Raw genomic sequence first — 17,032 nt, 5'->3', positions numbered from 1 at the left:
AAAACACTAAGCTTTATTATCGTTTTTTTACTGCCGTGAGTCACGTAGGTTGTTTACTATCGAATTATAGAGTCTTCAGGTTTGATTTATTCTCCTTCTCTTGTTTTGATTTTGATCTTTCGTTTTTGGCTATATCATCTATCATTGTTGTCTTGTTGATTAGAGAACTATCAACACTCTGCTTTATCATCTACCATGTTTGAGTTTGAGTTTTGATATCGCAAGTCGCATAAAGCAATCTGTTTTACTGATTTAATATCAACACTCTGTTTTAATATCAAAACTCTGCTTTGATCTCGTCAAACAGAGTTACAAATCATTTTTGTTGGAATCTTATTGCATAATTGTCTTGTTTTGATTCTCTTGTTTTATTATCTCACTACATAATTGTCTTAGCTTTATTATCGTTTTTTTTACCTTTATTCTCTTGTTTTGATATCGCAAGTCGCAACTCTCTGTTTTAATATTAACACTCTGTTTTGATCTCGTCAAACAGAGTACGAATCGTTTTTTTTGGAATCTCACTGCATTTTTCTTTTGTAATTTTTTTGCAGAAGTTAATCAAGTTCCAATGATTCTGGATTGAATGAGGAACCTAGTGGAGCATCAGATTCAACAGTTTTGAAGAGAAACTCGAAAGATGTTGCTTGAGAATATGGAATGTTGTCTGATTCGAAGAATCTTGACAAAGTTAAATGCAAATTGTGTGGAAAAGAATTTTCAGGAGGTGCTTACAGGATAAAAGAACACATTGCCAAAATTCCTGGAAACGTTTCTGCTTGTCCAAGATCATCAAAGGATGATCAAGAAAAATGCAAGAATGCTATCGAGGAAGCAAAGAAGAAGAAGAAGAAGAAAGTAACTCTAGATGATGAGCTGCGGCAAACAGTTAATGTTCATGGCAGTGGAGATATGGATGATGTGATTGAACTTGAAGAAATGGGTTCAAGAAAGATGCAAAGGACACTTGGTCCAATGGATAAGTTTGCAACAAACATCAATCCAGAATCTAGACCTCTTCCAACTAGACAACATAATATCAATGATGCTCTTTGGAAAGAGAAGCTACACAAGGTTCAGCAATATATTGCTAGGTGGGTGTACGCTTCAGGTGTTCCTTTCGATACTATAGCCAACGATGAGTTTAAGCTAATGGCTGAAGCTATAGGACAATTTGGTCCAGGAGTCACACCACCAAGTCAACACCAACTTCGAGAGCCTTTACTTAAGGAAGAGGTTGATAGAGTTCATGGTTTGCTGAAACCACAAGAAGAAGAGTGGAAGAAGAATGGGTGCACGGTGATGACATATGCTTGGTCTGATCGAAAGAGGAGAAGTATCATGAATCTATGTGTTAATTGCAAAGGAGGTACAATGTTTCGCTCATGTAAAGATAGTTCAGATGAGGCTCATACATGTGGATATATTTTTGAGTATGTCAAAGGCTGAATTGAGGAGATTGGTGAAGAGAATGTAGTTCAAGTGGTTACTGATAATGCTGCTAACAATATGGTTGTGGCAAGAATGATGAAAGAGATCAAGCCGAGTATATTTTGGACATCATGTGCGAATCACTCCATCAATTTGATGCTTGAAAGCATATCAAAACTCACAAGGTTCAAAGACACAGTTCAGATGGCGAAAGACTTCACAATCTTCATATGCTCACCATAAGATATTGGCCTTGATGAGAACATTCACAAATAGGACAGACATTGTGAGACCTGGTGTTACTAGATTTGCATCATCATTTCTTACTTTGCAAAGTCTCTTGGACAAGAGGGATCAACTAGCAGCCATGTATTCTAGCGGTGAGTGGAGAAACTGCAAATGGTCGAAACATTCCAAAGGAATGAAGGCATTTAACACAGTGATGAGTGTTAAATTTTGGAATGGGGTGATAATGTGCTTGAAAGTTTTTGGACCATTGGTCAAACTGCTTCGACTTGTTGATGGAAATAAGAAGCCTACAATGGGATTTCTGCATGGAGAACTGATAGAAGCAAAGAAACAGATCAGTGATGGATTAAAACATGTGGAAAAAAATGTGAAGCCGATATTGAGTATCATTGAAGAAAAGATTAAGGGGAGGTAGCGGGAGAACCACCAATCAACACCTAAGTAAATGTAAGGAGGAGAAAAAAGAGTTTAAGTAAATATGTGCCGTTTTGGTCTAATTAATCCATTGTACCTATGGGTCTAGTTAATCCATTGTACCTATGGGTTGATTAATATATATATAGTAAAACTTCTATAAATTAATAATGTTAGGACTATGACATTTTATTAATTTATATTTTCTAGTGATATTAATTTATCTATAAATTAATAATTTATAATTTATAGATTTATACTTTATGTCTAAATTTTAAAAAGTATGAATTGATACAATTTTAGCAAAATAAGAGTAGACTTTAGGATGTTATCAGTTTAAAACTGAATTTGTAATATTTAGAAAACGTTATTGATAATAAATTACAAATACTCTATAAAACTATAAAAAATGAAATGGTGCATATGTAGAAATTTAAAACTTAAAAAAAATGTAGCTATTTTTATGACATGTTATAGTGTATTCTCTACCATTATAGTTTGTAAATACAACATAACAATTAACTATAGATATGAGTTTTACAAGAAAATTCAAAATTTTAAAGCATACATATATCAACATATACATATATATTTACATGATTATTAATTTACGATATTATTGGGGCAATATTTTACATTGGAATTTCAAAAAAAAATATTATCATATTATTTTATTAAATTTTGATATTTTTTACACTGGTCCGATTTGGGATAAACAAAATTTATTAGTTTATAGTGTTTATAATTTTATAGAGTATTAATTTATAGAGATTTAACTATAGGAGATTTAATAGCAAAACTGAGAGTTGAATCATTTTTCGGGAACATGAAAGCGTGAAGAACTGGTATAATTTTTTGGCACATATATTATTTTTTTTGCACGTAGATAATTTTGTATTGTAAATAGTGCACTAGTATTAGTGTATTATTTTTACTATAGAAAAAAAAACTAGTTTAAAGTTACAAATGTTTGATAATTTTGAAATTTTAACACAGCGCGCCAAAAGTTTCACAATGAAAAACAGATATATTGAGAAATAATAACTACAGATAATAAAAATAAGTTACATAGGCTAGGCACACACACCATGGCATAATCTTGAAAATAAACATAGGTTTCGCTAACTAACACATAAGCAGAAAGTCTACTGAAATATAAATACATACAGACTGCATTGTTTAATTATTGGATCAAAAATATGGGAAGCAATCCCTATATATAATAAACACCCAAATAATGATAGTACTCTCATATATATCTAGTTTCCTTACAAACATTTAAAAAAAAAAAAAAAACATTTAAAGGAAGTGAGCGAATGTGCTGTTCATGAGAGCATTGGCCATGATGTGATTAGTCTTTTGTGTTGGGTGAAATGAATCCCAAAACACATACTTGTCTGGGTTGGTACATGTGAATGGGTTGTTCCTTTGGCAACCATATCCCATCTCAAACATCCCCGTGGCACAGCATGCTGCTCCCACCACCTCGAACCCTTCATTTTTTTTCCACCATTCAAACAATTAATACATATATAGTATAAAACAGAGAAGATAATGAAGTTATTTATGACGGTATTTGTTAGTTCACTTACCAAAAGAGGAAGGGTTCTTGATGATTCGCATAAATGGTTCATAGGGATTTGAGAAAACGACGTTGGAACCAGGAAGCTCTTTCTTCAGCTGCTCAACCAGCTTCTCAAGCTTTCCGTTGAACTGAACCGCTATATCGTTGTAGCGTCCAACGCACTCGCCTCCCGTGCCAAGGTTGGTGGCTCTCTCTAATGGCATGCATCCCATTGGAGGCAATCCACCTAATGAGATCTTCCTAGCACCAAGTTCGTGTAACTTCTTCACAAAGTCTTTGGCTATTCCAGCTAGAAAATCTTGGTAAAGACCAACAGAGTACTGCGAAGAACGGCCAGGAAAAGCGAAGTAATTCTCGAGAAAATCGTTGGTCCCTATGCTTATGAGGTATATGGAGTCGTTTATGGTGTCTGTAGCTTTGTCTTTTCCTTGGTATGCTTTTAGTTTTGTTTGGTATTCTTTGTAGTATTCGAGTTGTTTCCATAGAGGTAGTACTGACTGCAATCGCCATCAACGAAATATGTAACTAACATATGTTGGAAAATATCCCTAAATAACCTTTCTAATCAATATCATCGATATTTTGGTCTAGACATTAGATTTATCCGATAATATGAAATTTAAATGTTGTTTTATACTACAAACATTTTAGTAGTGGAAAAAAAAAATCTGCTAGATTTTATAAGAATAAACAAGTATGAAGGCGTTAAAAAAAAAAAAAACAAGTATGATGGCATGTTTTTGACAACAATCATAAATGTCCATAAAGACGTGTTTATTTATGTAACATACCAAATAGTATATGTAATATAATAAATACAAGGGAAATAAATTAAAGTCCGTACCAGAACATCAGAAGTGGAGTTGTCATAGCCAGTAGCCGCGGAAGCAAAGGTGACACCTGTTGCAAAATCTGAAATGTTGTAAGAAGGATCCAAGTATGCCGGAATTATCGGTTTAAGCCCTAACGCTTCGGACATAAAATCCGTTGCAATCTTTCCGTTACAAAACCGTCCGGTTGGCTTCCCACCAACAAAGTCCCGTCCATATGGCTCAAAGTTGCTTCTTGCAACCGTTGGGATATAGTTGTTGTTCCCAGCATCTACGGTAGAATCGCCAAACACTAGAATCGCCGGTATTTTACCTGCAACCGTTACGGTCAGCGGCGAGAAAGTTATTAAGAAGAGAATTGTGAAGAGACTTTTGAGGTGTTCCATAGTGTTTAATGTGTGGTTTTTAATTGTGATAGTGTGATTCCATGAGCTGTAAATGAATAGCCTCTCTTTATAAGAGAAAATATGAGTGTTTGAAATGTGGTTTCATTAAATAAGGAGAGGTTTGTTGTGTGTGTTTCAATTAATGCTGGAAAATTCTGGTGAGGCATTATTAATTTCAGCACTATTTGTTGTTTGGTCGCTTGCCGCTCAATCAATACTGCTCTCTCTTACCGTTAGATTGACTTTGTGTGTGTACTCTTTAAATTTTTGTAAGTTATATGATTAGGAGGTATGACAAAATTGGAAAATATTGATATTCTAATTCTTGGGTTAGAGGTTTCAGTTTAAAAGGAATCATCTGTCGAGCGTATATTTCTTTTAATCGATAAGGGTCTACATCTCTTACCCCATTAAATTAAGTTGGTTCAATCTTTAAAATTAAATTACTTTCGAAATGATGTTTTGGGATTTAAACGTTATGTTGTCTTTAAAATATATAAAAAATTATGAAACTAGGATTCTTGAATCCGTAAAGGACACTAGATTTGATTTCCATCAAGTGTCTTAATTAAATTGAAACAATAGTTTTGTGAATTAACAAGGGATACATATTTTTTTAGGTAAATGACAGATGCTTGAATTGCATTTAGAAACTAACAAATGTCTGAGGAGATTTATATATTTATTTATCATCCCCACATTATGTATTTGTCATTAGCAATCGCATCACTGTGAATCTCTACACCATTACATATATATTTGCTTCTCCAACCTAGATATAATATAACAAAAAAAAAAGAACCTTAGATAAAATATTCTGGTCCATCTACAAAATTGTCACTAATCAACATGAGGCGTGATAGGGGAAAAACACCATGATCCTACACAAATGGGTATGACTTTAGTTAGATTTTCATTGTTTTCTTAAAAAAGTACTAGGTGTTTTATTTTGGTGTTCTGTTTGAAAATTTAAAAATAATTAATTGTATTTGTTTTGAATTTAAAGAATAATTTTTGACATTTTGACTGGTGAGGAAATAACTTGTAATCAAAAGGGTCAACCATTGAAGTTGGGAGATTTTAATGGATAACAAATTCTTGATGATTCGCTGCCAAATATGGTTATTGGGAGATGCTTTTGGATAGTAAGTTTGACACAAGTGGGAAAACGGTCCGAAATAACTCCAACTATTTCGGAAACATTTTTTTGTACCAAGACTTGAAGGATCTGCATTTACTAACCTGAACTGCAATAATTTTCAAATTTGCAACCTAAACTATATGTGATATTGCTGATTCCAACATGTGATTAAACAACGTTAAGTAGCTGTTTAACGATAATGACTCAGATGACATGTGTGATACTAGGATTTTTGTGTGTCTATCCTTGCAGGTTCAATTAACCTTATGTAGTTGTAATACTTAAGGTGTCAATCCAGTTGGGAAACTTCACTAACAATTAAGATGCAATCAAGATTTCACAAGTCAAACCAATTCAAAGAGAGTGTTTTTGTCTAACAATCCTAGAATGCTCAGAATGCAAAACGAAAATGTGTTCTAGGACTAGAAACGAGAATGTATGACCAGAAGCTAAAATGAATGAAAACAGAAAACGAGTCTAAGCATGAACTAAAAGGCAAAACACGAAACAGTCTCAGGAATGTAATAAAAATCAGGAAGAAAGAGGTCCTAAGGATGGGAGTAATTGATGTCGGTGAAGTCTCCTAGTCTATAAAGTGTTTAACATGCCACAAGCAATCTATCACTAGACAATGAACATCGCAACTTAGCTAATCCAATCTCTTGGTAAAAGCTACTCAGACTCAACCACTTCCATACCCAGCTCTCGCTAGAGAAACATGGTTGAGCAGGCATGACAAACAAGTTCATTCATGTCAACAAACATCATAGACAACTAATCTCTTAGGCTAGGAACGTAAGTCTCTGGCACTAGTTGGTCAGACATTTCATCAAACATCTTTTGGGTGTGGAAATGTCTCAAACCTAGTTCCAATTGATCAGAGAGAAACCAGCATTTCTAACACTAGTCCAAAAGGGAATCATAAAAATCAAATCTTAAACACTCTACATCCTAAGATCCTCCACCTAATCTTTCCCATCCTCAAGAACTACCACACTACTCAGATCCAAAAATCGTCATCAAGGATACAAATCCAGAAAACATTGAACCAAGCATAATAAGATAGATAAAAATGAGAAGAACAACTTTGGAGAAGAAATCAAGTGCAAAAACTGAATAAACTCAAAGGTGTCGGAATACAAAGTCTGAGAACGTTTTTTGGTGGCTAGGGTAAACCTTCAGGAAAAGAACGAGGCAAAAGATGAGATGTCTCAATAAAACTTAACAAAACGTATTTATAGTAAAACATGGAAATCCCTAAAACATAAAACGACAATATAGAACGTCGGTTCGGGAACCCTTCTTGGATGCGTCTTAAGAACAAAACCAAGACGTCGGTTTAAGAGCGTCGACCGAGTTGCATCGTGAGAGTGTCGATCGAGTCGGAGTCCAGGAAGCTTGATCGAATGCTGGCCTGAGATGTGTCGTCGGAGAGCTGCTGATCGAGTCGCGTCTAGAGGGTGCTCAGGAGAGCTTCTGATCGAGTCGCGTCTTGAGGGTGCTCAGGAGACCCCCCCGGGATGTTTTGGTCGAGTCGCTGCTAACATCCGATCGAGTGGGAGCTTGCCTTTGCGTGCAGGTCGAGTCGGAATTCAGATCGTATGTGCGTCCACTAAAACGGCAATAACTCATGAACCACGACTCCGATTGGTTTAAAATAAACGGCATTGGAAAGATGACTCGATTCTATACAAATTTGATGAAGCGTCAAAATCTGAATCCCAAAGTAAAATCTTCACTCGACTCGATCAAAGACGTGGAAGGTTGAGTCGCTAGACTGCTCTCCTGCTCCCTGTTTGCTTTTGATGGTTTGGACATCTCCTAAAACACCTGAAATAACTCCAATATGCAAGATGCATGCAAAACCAATGCAAAGACTACCTAAATATGCATATTATGCAAAAGAGACTGAAAACAATGCAAAACAATGAGTTAAGAAGACATAATGAATGAGAAATGCATGATGAAAGACTGTAAAATATACACATATCAACTCCCCCAAACTTATTCTTTGCTTGCCCTCAAGCAAACGATCAAGAACAAAGTATGGAAGAGAGGTTGGAAGATGGGGTCTCAGAACCTAAAGCATGCTGAATAGAGTAGTTAGAATCAAGGTCTTTGTTTCTAGTTCTATGATGCATGGTAAAGGAACTCTATTTTAAAAACTTTAGACAAGCTCATCACAACCTGAAACGATTCCGAGCCTTAATCTACACATGCTATCATTTCTATCATTCCCTTTAACATTCATTAACAAAGAACCATGAATCAAACTATGCAATGTCATCAAACTCATTTGGCTGCAGTGAAAGGGCAGAGACAAAAAATGGTCTCCTTTGCAAGTGGTTTTAACAATGTAGAACATGTTTCTCTCGCGAAAATGAGTTGAGCTTAAGAGAAGGCTAAAGGTTGAAACCAACTGATACATACAAGAGCAGTGTCTCGTCTACCCAAAGGTCCCAAAGAAACTTAGCTCTAACTTCCTAACCCAGAAGTTGGTTCTATCTCTCTTTTTATTCTCTCATTCTTTTTACTTAGCCTTAGGAGGAGGTTACTTCATATCAATCTAGCGGATGGGAAACCTTTTTTATCATTATATTCTCTTTCTTTTCTTCTTAGAACTCTAGACTTCTTAAGCGTTTTGCTTTCTCTTCTTTATCTAAATTTTTCTTTCTATGCCCAGAACCAATAACACTTTTACATTGCACAACCCACATCCGTTACTAGACTTGTAAAACTTGAAAACACATTTCCCTCATAAAGACTATTTACCCTTTTTTTTTTCATTCTCTTTTCAATACAAATCCAATCTCAAAACCTAAAATCGAGTTCTCACCTAGTCCTACTAGTCCAGAAAATGCGAACTAGAGCTACACATAATCTTACTCTTGTCTGCTAAAACCTAACACTTTCTAACAAGCTCAACTCGGAAAAAGGCCTCACAGTCAAGAATACAATTGGTTTGAAAGAACAGTTGGTTAAGGGTGCGAGAAACTGTTCCAAAGATGGGAATCAGCTACTTGGATTAACAAGGGTGGTAAATTTCAAAGAAAGATAATCCAAGTATGTATATAGTATCCATGAGTTTAACTTCAATGCATAACAGGATAATTGCAAGTCAGGATTAGGTTAATATAGATAGGGAATGATGTCAATTCAAAACATGCTTCAATCAAGACTAGAATGCAATTTCGAGAATTCAAAGCCTGGTTCAGTCTTACATTTCAAGTTCAATCAACATGCATCAAAGAACTAATAACAAGGGCCTTGATCCTATCCTATTGAATTCAGCTTGCTAACAAGATTACAATCATCATCAACCCCTATGCTAAATGCAACAGCCCTATATGAATAACACTAGACTCAATCTTAATATGCAAATGCAAACTACATGAACACTTTTTTTTTTTGTGGAAATTTTTGAAATTTTTTCAATTTTTTTGGTTTTTCTATGCAAATAGATGAATGCAGACTCAAACCTGATATGATGCAAAATTTTGTATCAGAGCCCCAGATTATGTCAAACCGGTTTTGACCCGGGAGGCAATCCTAAGGGAGATTGAATTGTCTTGAGCATGTAGGCTTAGAAGCTGAAGTCCTAAGTTGACTTGGAGAAGTTAACATTTATGGAAAATAATGCTACTAAGGTCGTAGTTTTTCTTGGAGTCACATGTAGCAACCAGAAGTTGTTAAAGAGTTTGCTAGTATTGTTAAACCAATTACTTGACACACATGGAAGGACGTGATGCTCGAGTGGATGGAGGTTTGGGATACTATCTTCTAAAAGGTCAAATGGACATTTGATCAAATATTGTTGAAGGACATTTTTCAAGATGGGCCACAAGGTTTAAAAAATTGATATTGTATAAACTCACAAGTTGAAGTTATTCTAGTGCTTGGAGAGTACAAAAGAGAATTGTAGAGGAGGAAGGGGAAAAGAACAATGTGGGAGGACACCACAAAAAAAAATTATGGAGTTTATGTTTATTATGGAGATGGGATGGGTGTGATTCAAAGTGGTCTTAACCCAAACGGAAAAGGGTGTGGTGACAATGAGATTTATAGTGGACTGCTACGGACGACTAGCAGTAGGGATGCAACTTTGGTAGTTGTAAAGATGGATGAGTCAAGACGAAAGATGTTGAGAAACCAAAAAAAAAAAAGTGGTTGGTTCTAATATTGGGGTTTTGGAGAGAGTCAGAAAATGGATGTTGTTCGGAGGAAAAAAAAAATGTTTGAAGAATTAAAAAAGGTGAAGTGTTCACAAACCATTAATTTTATTATGTGGTAGTGGAACCCACTAAGGATAGTGAAATGGAGATCACTAGGAACGAGGAGGAGGCATTATTATTTGGTGTTTGACGAATGCAGAACGGACAATATGTGGTGAAGATGGACTACATGAGAATTACTACTTTGAAAAAAAAAAAATGCATGGAAGTGTGAAACCCAAAAGGAACGGGAATCCTAAGAGAGTGTTGGGAAAACACTGTGATAATTTTAAAAGTTGGGAAACTTTCAGAGGGATATCAATTTTACAGAGTGAGCGTAGCAGAAGCTTGGTGGATCATGTAACTCTGAGTTGCACAAAACCATAATGGTAACGGTTAATGTGTACACTTCTTAACATTGTTAGACAAGGTTGTATGTTGGTGAATTGGTTATTTTCACAAGTCAAGGTAATGAGGTAATGGAAAACCTTTTGTTGGAGATTGCAGTATTCTATTCAACTTTAAGAACTAATTGAAAGATGTGTGTTATAATGACTACTTGACACCCCATGTTGCGTTGGATTAAATCATAGTAATGGAAAAGTTGAGTTTTACCTAATCAAAAGCTGAAAATTAGGAGAATTAAGAAATTATTTCTAGTAAAGGGAAACTAGTTTTAACCAAGTGGAAACTTGTGATTCGTTGTTGTCTAGAAAAGTTTGAAAAGAAATGGAACCGGACATATAGGAGAAGGACACTACAAGTTGGATTGGATAATCTAGAATGTTGAGGATCAGAAAGAAGGACACTTCAAGTTGGGACATAAACTAAGTGGGGGAGAAACTGATTCGAAAATTCGAGGACGAATTTATTCTAAGTGGGGGAGAATTGTAACATCCCGGTTTTATAATTGGGATTTGGGCCAATTTGTTTCTTTTGAAGCCCATTAAGAATCAATTATGTGAAACGACAAAGGTCATGTCGTTTGTATTTGTGCATCATGTATTTCTTCATTTGCCGTCAAAGAGAAACCAAAACATAAACCTTAAAACCAGACCAGCAGCCACCGAGAGTGGGAGAGAGATAGCTGAGCCACTATGGTTTTTGTTGTTGCTCTGTCGTGGTGCCGTGTTTGAAAGAATCCGAGAACGTTGAGAAGCGAGACAAGATTTTTGCCGTCGACACCACCGTGTCACCGGAGATGGCAACCACTGTTGCCGGAGTAGTTGTAGTCATCGTCTAAACCATTAAAGGTAAGGAAACCTAGATCTTCTTTGTAACTTGTGCAGGAAGTTATTGGCTTTGTCTGATTTGTCGCTTTGTGTTGTCTGATTTGTCGCTTTGTCTGATGATGTTTCCTGTGATTCTTATTTCAAATTTTTTTGGTTTTTCTATGCAAATAGATGAATGCAGACTCAAACCTGATATGATACAAAAATTTGAAATAAGAATCACAGGAAACATCATCAGATACATCATCTCAAACCCTCCCCCAAACTTAAATTACACAATCCCTTATGTAAGAGAAATTTAAAGAAGGATTTGAGAATCACAACAAAAACAATGCATGAATGAAATGGTATATACAAAGGAATGGTAGGAGTACCTCAGTAGTAAAAGAAAGAGTCGGTGCTCGCCCAAGGAGGAGCGTGGTACTGACTTTGTCCTTCGCCTTGTTCAGGGTCCGCAGGACTGGCCTCAGCTGGTTGGTCGACTTGCTCATCAATCACTTGCGTGTTCGTATGAACGTTCTGTTGTCCATCACACTGCATGTCGTCGACGCGAGACTCACCATGATCCGATAATAGCACAACATCCTCCGTATGCGGATGGTCACCTTGAGGCTCATTCTGCTGCTCAGTCGCTGGCCTGATCTGGTATTCGATCTGAGACTCGTTCTGCTGTTCAACTGCTGGTTCAGGTAAGTGCTCAGAAGGACCGCCTAGGTGATGCTCAGCTGGACGACTTGATGAAGGTCCCTTCTTGGCTTTCTTCACCGACTTTCTCGCTCTCTCCCGGGGCTCATGAGAGGAATGCCGTGGTCGAGCTGGAGAGGGTTGCTGCGTTCGTGGTGTGTAAGCAGACCAACGTGCTGGAGATGGTTGTGCTCAGCGAGTTGGCTCAAGACGTGTAGACGAGCATCCCTGTACTGGCATGAAATCTTGGGAGGGCATTGGGATGGCGGCAGTGGATGTCGAGCAACTGAATTTACTCATGAAGTTCATAAAAGTTTTCTTGAAACTATTGAGTGTCTTGTCCCTCGCCTTGCCCCATTTTTGAAGCTTGTTGAGACGTTTATGAGCCTCCCTAACACCCTTTCCTAGTCTCGATGCTGTGTACTCGTCAAAGTGATACCTCTCAGGACGATAGTCTTCTGAATCCTCCTCCATCGGGTTGTCTTCTTCTGCAGAGATCTCCATTCGTTGATCTTCTTCCTCAACATACAAAACACTTCTATTAGGGATAAACTCAATGTTCTCACCATTCAGGATCGTTGTTAGACTCGCACAAGGAAGAAGGATTCGTGCTTCTTCCACCTTGGGGTGAACGATTTTGTAGACCAACTTTCCATGCTTTTTTTCCCAATCTAAAGTGTGAATCTGTTTCAGGTGGTACATATCCATCCAACGCGGAGAAAAAGAGTCCGAAGGGAGAGGGACGCTTGCTGCTTCTAATATCCATGTCACAACCCCTCCCATACACATAACTCCTGGTGAATGAGTGTTATTCAGTCTCACCACCCACGTCTTGTAAGTCTGCAGATGGTTCAACAAGAAGAAGGCGAACAATGTGTCTGAAGCATCACCTCTAAGCATAACACCCTCCATAGTCTTCTTTAGCGGGTCCTTGAGTGCCAAATCCAACATGTCAAGCTCTGCCCTGGTGACAAGGCCAATGATTTCATTTGCGTAGAAGACGTTCGAAATAGCCCTGTGGAAGTATCTCAACACTGGGCTTCTTATTAGCGTCCCTTTCGACCTTGAGGCGTTGAAGCGCTGCTCAGTGCTAATCGAAGCCCATAATAACGACGCCTCTTCCTTGTCGATTTCCGCGGCAGTGCCATACCCACTAGTGAATCCAAACACCTCCTCAAGCTGCTTCACAGTAAGGCTGTAATTCTGACCATGTATCATAAACGTGAAATAGCCTAAACTGCCATCTGACTCCATCTCAGGCGCATTCGCGAACAGGTGAACTTGCAAGGAGCTTAAAAGCTGAATGGTTTCCTATCTGTAAGCGTTCTTCGCCGTGTTCATAAGCCTGCTAAGGTTGCATTGGCCGAAAAGATATTCTACATCCGCTGCAATACCAAGGTCCATCAAGGTTTGACTGTGGGGGTATCTTGTTCCCATAAACTCATGTTGTTGAAACAAATCATAGTACTCTTGGGCAGACAGCTTCGATCTAGACTTTTTCTTGACAGATTTCCTTGATGATGCACTTTCGCGAGCCTGCTCCATCTCATAATCGCTACCTTCATCCCTCTGTATCACTGGCTTCTTGCCACGAGCTTTGTCCTTACTAGATTGTTTTACTGCTCTGCTTGACTCAGCGCCTTGCGTAGGTGGCTTAGAAGTAACAACACGTCATGACACCTCACAACCATAATTCTCATACATCTCATCCCAAAAATTGTCAGACATTGTAATGCTGAGACAATTCAAACTCAAAATCAAAGATTAGTAGGTTGTGACCAAGCAATAATACCAAGCGCAAAAATCAATGAGAGAGCTAAGTGTTGGGGACAAGCAAACGCAAAGGATCGAGGATAGGCGTCTCGGGTAGCAGCTCCGGGATGGTCGATCGAGTCGTGCAGGTCGAGTTCGAAAATCTTTCCTCGTTCGAGTCGAGCAAAGCACGGATCGAGTCGAGTGAAACTAAGTTGCAGCGTCGTTGATCTTGATAGCAGCTAAACACAACGAATCGATGAAGGATGTCTCGGTTGGCAGCTCCGCGACGGTCAATGAAGGACGTATCGATTGGCAGCCCCGCGACAGGTTTTATAGCAAAAAGGACCAAAAGGCAAGGAAAATACGTTTTAGGAAAGTTTCAGAGCTTTACAGTACGGGCAACGTTTGAAGAACTTCCAGAACTCACATTTTGACGAACTTGGTGTCTATGGAAAGCTGAGAGAGTCATCTTTCTCCTTGAAGTGGAATCAAGTCGTCTATTCACTCATCCGAAAGTTATGCCCGATTTACCGAAGACGTATCTTAAACCGACAAGAACAATCAAGCCAATGGGCTTTTATTGAAGGCCTGACAAGCTACCACCACGGCGGCCCAGTCCAAGTCTTCACCACCGTTCTAGAAGCTTCCTATGCCGCCCTTTCCATGCACTTATCAAGAGAAGACGTTTCTACCCTTACAAAACCCTAAACCTAGACAGAACCCTATAAATACTCTTCTAAGCCCTAGGGTTTTAAGTGTGCAATCATTGGAGCAGCCAAGAGACACGAACAAAGGAGCAGCCGACGTCCAGACCTCTCCCTCGTCCCTCTCTTTGCATCTTTGAGATCCACCAACTCTTTCTATTCTATTTGCTTTGTACTTTGTTTCTAAGGGAGAAGATCCTACAACTTTGTTTGACAATCATTGAAGTAATATCTAAAACCCTTTTCTCTATTTATTCTTTTATGTTTATGAATTGTTTAAAACTTGCTTTGATGATTCCCTTAAACATGCTAGAGTAGTTTTCTAGTTGGGTTTAAAGGGATAAATCAAAGGGGGGAGATGATCTTAGTTTAGGTGGCAATTTTTAGGGTTTGTTAGATTTATATTCTTGTTTATTCTATGCTTTAATTCTAAGTCTTTACTTAATGCTTTTAGTTAGCCTCATGAACTAACTATGATCTAAAGTGTGTGTGCTTTGCCAAAAGCTTGCATGTGTGCTTGACCTAGCTTAGATGTGTGGGGAGACATAGGAAGCACATACCCCTTACCTATGGAATTCCACGGATTATAATCGAACCTGTTTTAAATACTTTGATCTATGCGTCGTTGCCTGCGACAGTTGAGTAACAGAGTGTAGAGATCTTTGACGGTTAGCTTGAGAACTTTAAGTTAACGGTTCATTAGTGTTTCGTAGTCCGAGTTTTAGATAAACAAACTAACCCTAAACTTTCCTAGATAGATAGATCATTGAACCCCTGCGATTCCCCTTGATGCCCAACGCTTGTTTCATTTATTTTACTTGCTTTTATTTACATTCATTTGCTTGCTACAACCGTGACAACCAAAACCCTATTTTTATTGAGTCCTAGCTTTACTTACCTCCGTCGGATTTCGTTGAACAAAAAATCTCTCTCTGTGGGATCGATCCTTAAATACTACTATCGATTAACTGTGCACTTTCACCAGTTGTGTGGTCTTTTTAAGGTAAAAGATTTGAAGTGAAAAAACCACACACATCAAAGCTTTTTGGCGCCGTTGCCGGGGAGAGATTGTTGTTTACAAGAGTCTAGGAACTAGAGTAACGTCTAGGACACCTTGCTGTTTAATTTTTCTTTTTGTTTTTCATTGTTTCAGGAGACCTTGAGGATGAACCTCGACGCTCTCCAAGGAGATTTTGAGAATCTCACAATAGCCGGGATCATGTCATGCTACCGAGCCATGGACAGAGACTCATCCGGTCCACAAGCCCACTCGCTGCAAGGTACAAGCATTGATCGTTCTCGACCAAGCATTGTACCATCACTTAGGCAAGCTTGTCGCAGTGCTTTCACTCGACCATCTGGAGGCCAAGCACCACTTGGACAAGCTTACTGCCGCGCTGACCACTCTTACACGCCGTACCACACGGACGTGCCATGATTTGCAACGGACCATCACCTTGATCCTCAAGAAGTTATGAATGTCGATGTCAATGAAAACTTTTTCTATGACAATCGAAAACCAATCACTTCAAGGAGCTCTTACAATGAAGAAAAGCTCATGAAGAGGATGGATGAACTTATATCAAGTCAAGAGGAGGCTGATAGAGTTCTAAATGCTAAGTTAGACAAGATGAGCATTGAATTTGGAGCGAAACTCGAGACTATCACCAAGGACGTTACACGCCTGGAGGAACAAATCAATGCCATCAACAACCAAGTTTTAAATCATTTTGAGGACATATAAGATCATGGAACAAAGATTATCAACATGGGTTACACCATTGACACCATTGAGAGCCGCCTAGAGTGGAAAATAGAAGCCTTATTCAACAAATCCGGTGAATGCAATAATTGGAGTGAAGATCAATTATATCAACCTACTGATGATGAAGAAGAACATTGAGCCTCATATGAGTATCCAACCGATCCTAACAAGTACAAGGATTGGACTAGAGAAGAGTTCTATCAAACCGATGAAGGAGAAGCTTACTTTGAAGAAACAACTAAGAAAGACCCTTATGAAGATTTGCCAAGAGAGAATGATGAGCCCTATGATCTATCATCTGATAAAGAAGATGGAGAAGAAAAGCTCAAAGAATTCTACTGTTGCATGACATATCAGTTCCCTAATGAAGAAGTTACCGAAAACAACAATTTTCGACAATTTCAACACCATGAAGAAGCTTTCAAATGATGTAAACCTAGAGCCCGACCATCTCCAACACCATTTGAAGTTTATGAAGATTGGGAACCTGTCCCAAGTCACCGGCCAAGTCGTTTGCAAAGACCTTATCCAAGGAGGCCTAATACCAATTTAAACCGCCCCTATCCACGCCGAGAGCCTGAATATATTCGATTCCCCCATCAAGTTTTTGACGACAATTTTCGTGAGTCTACACAACAAAGAGCT

The 17,032-nt window shown here is 38.1% G+C and overlaps 1 protein-coding gene and 1 pseudogene across 1 annotated transcript; one reads left to right on the top strand and one right to left on the bottom strand.

The window, feature by feature from the left end:
- Nucleotides 1-557: 557 nt before the first annotated feature.
- On the top strand, nucleotides 558-2,157 carry LOC104709504 (uncharacterized; annotated as a pseudogene).
- Nucleotides 2,158-3,101: 944 nt separating this feature from the next.
- On the bottom strand, nucleotides 3,102-5,036 carry LOC104793833 (GDSL esterase/lipase At2g04570). The gene is made up of 3 exons (XM_010520258.3): nucleotides 4,524-5,036; nucleotides 3,687-4,176; nucleotides 3,102-3,587 (listed from the first exon to the last, which is right to left on the bottom strand). Exons 1-3 carry the CDS (start codon nucleotides 4,893-4,895, stop codon nucleotides 3,394-3,396), a joined length of 1,056 nt encoding a protein of 351 aa, XP_010518560.2. The 5' UTR covers nucleotides 4,896-5,036; the 3' UTR covers nucleotides 3,102-3,393.
- Between the last annotated feature and the right edge of the window lie 11,996 nt (nucleotides 5,037-17,032).

This window comes from Camelina sativa, chromosome 1 (assembly GCF_030686135.1).
Source record: "Camelina sativa cultivar CO46 ecotype springtype chromosome 1, ASM3068613v1".
Taxonomy (NCBI): Eukaryota; Viridiplantae; Streptophyta; class Magnoliopsida; order Brassicales; family Brassicaceae; genus Camelina; species Camelina sativa.
This window is presented reverse-complemented; position numbering and strand designations above follow the sequence as displayed.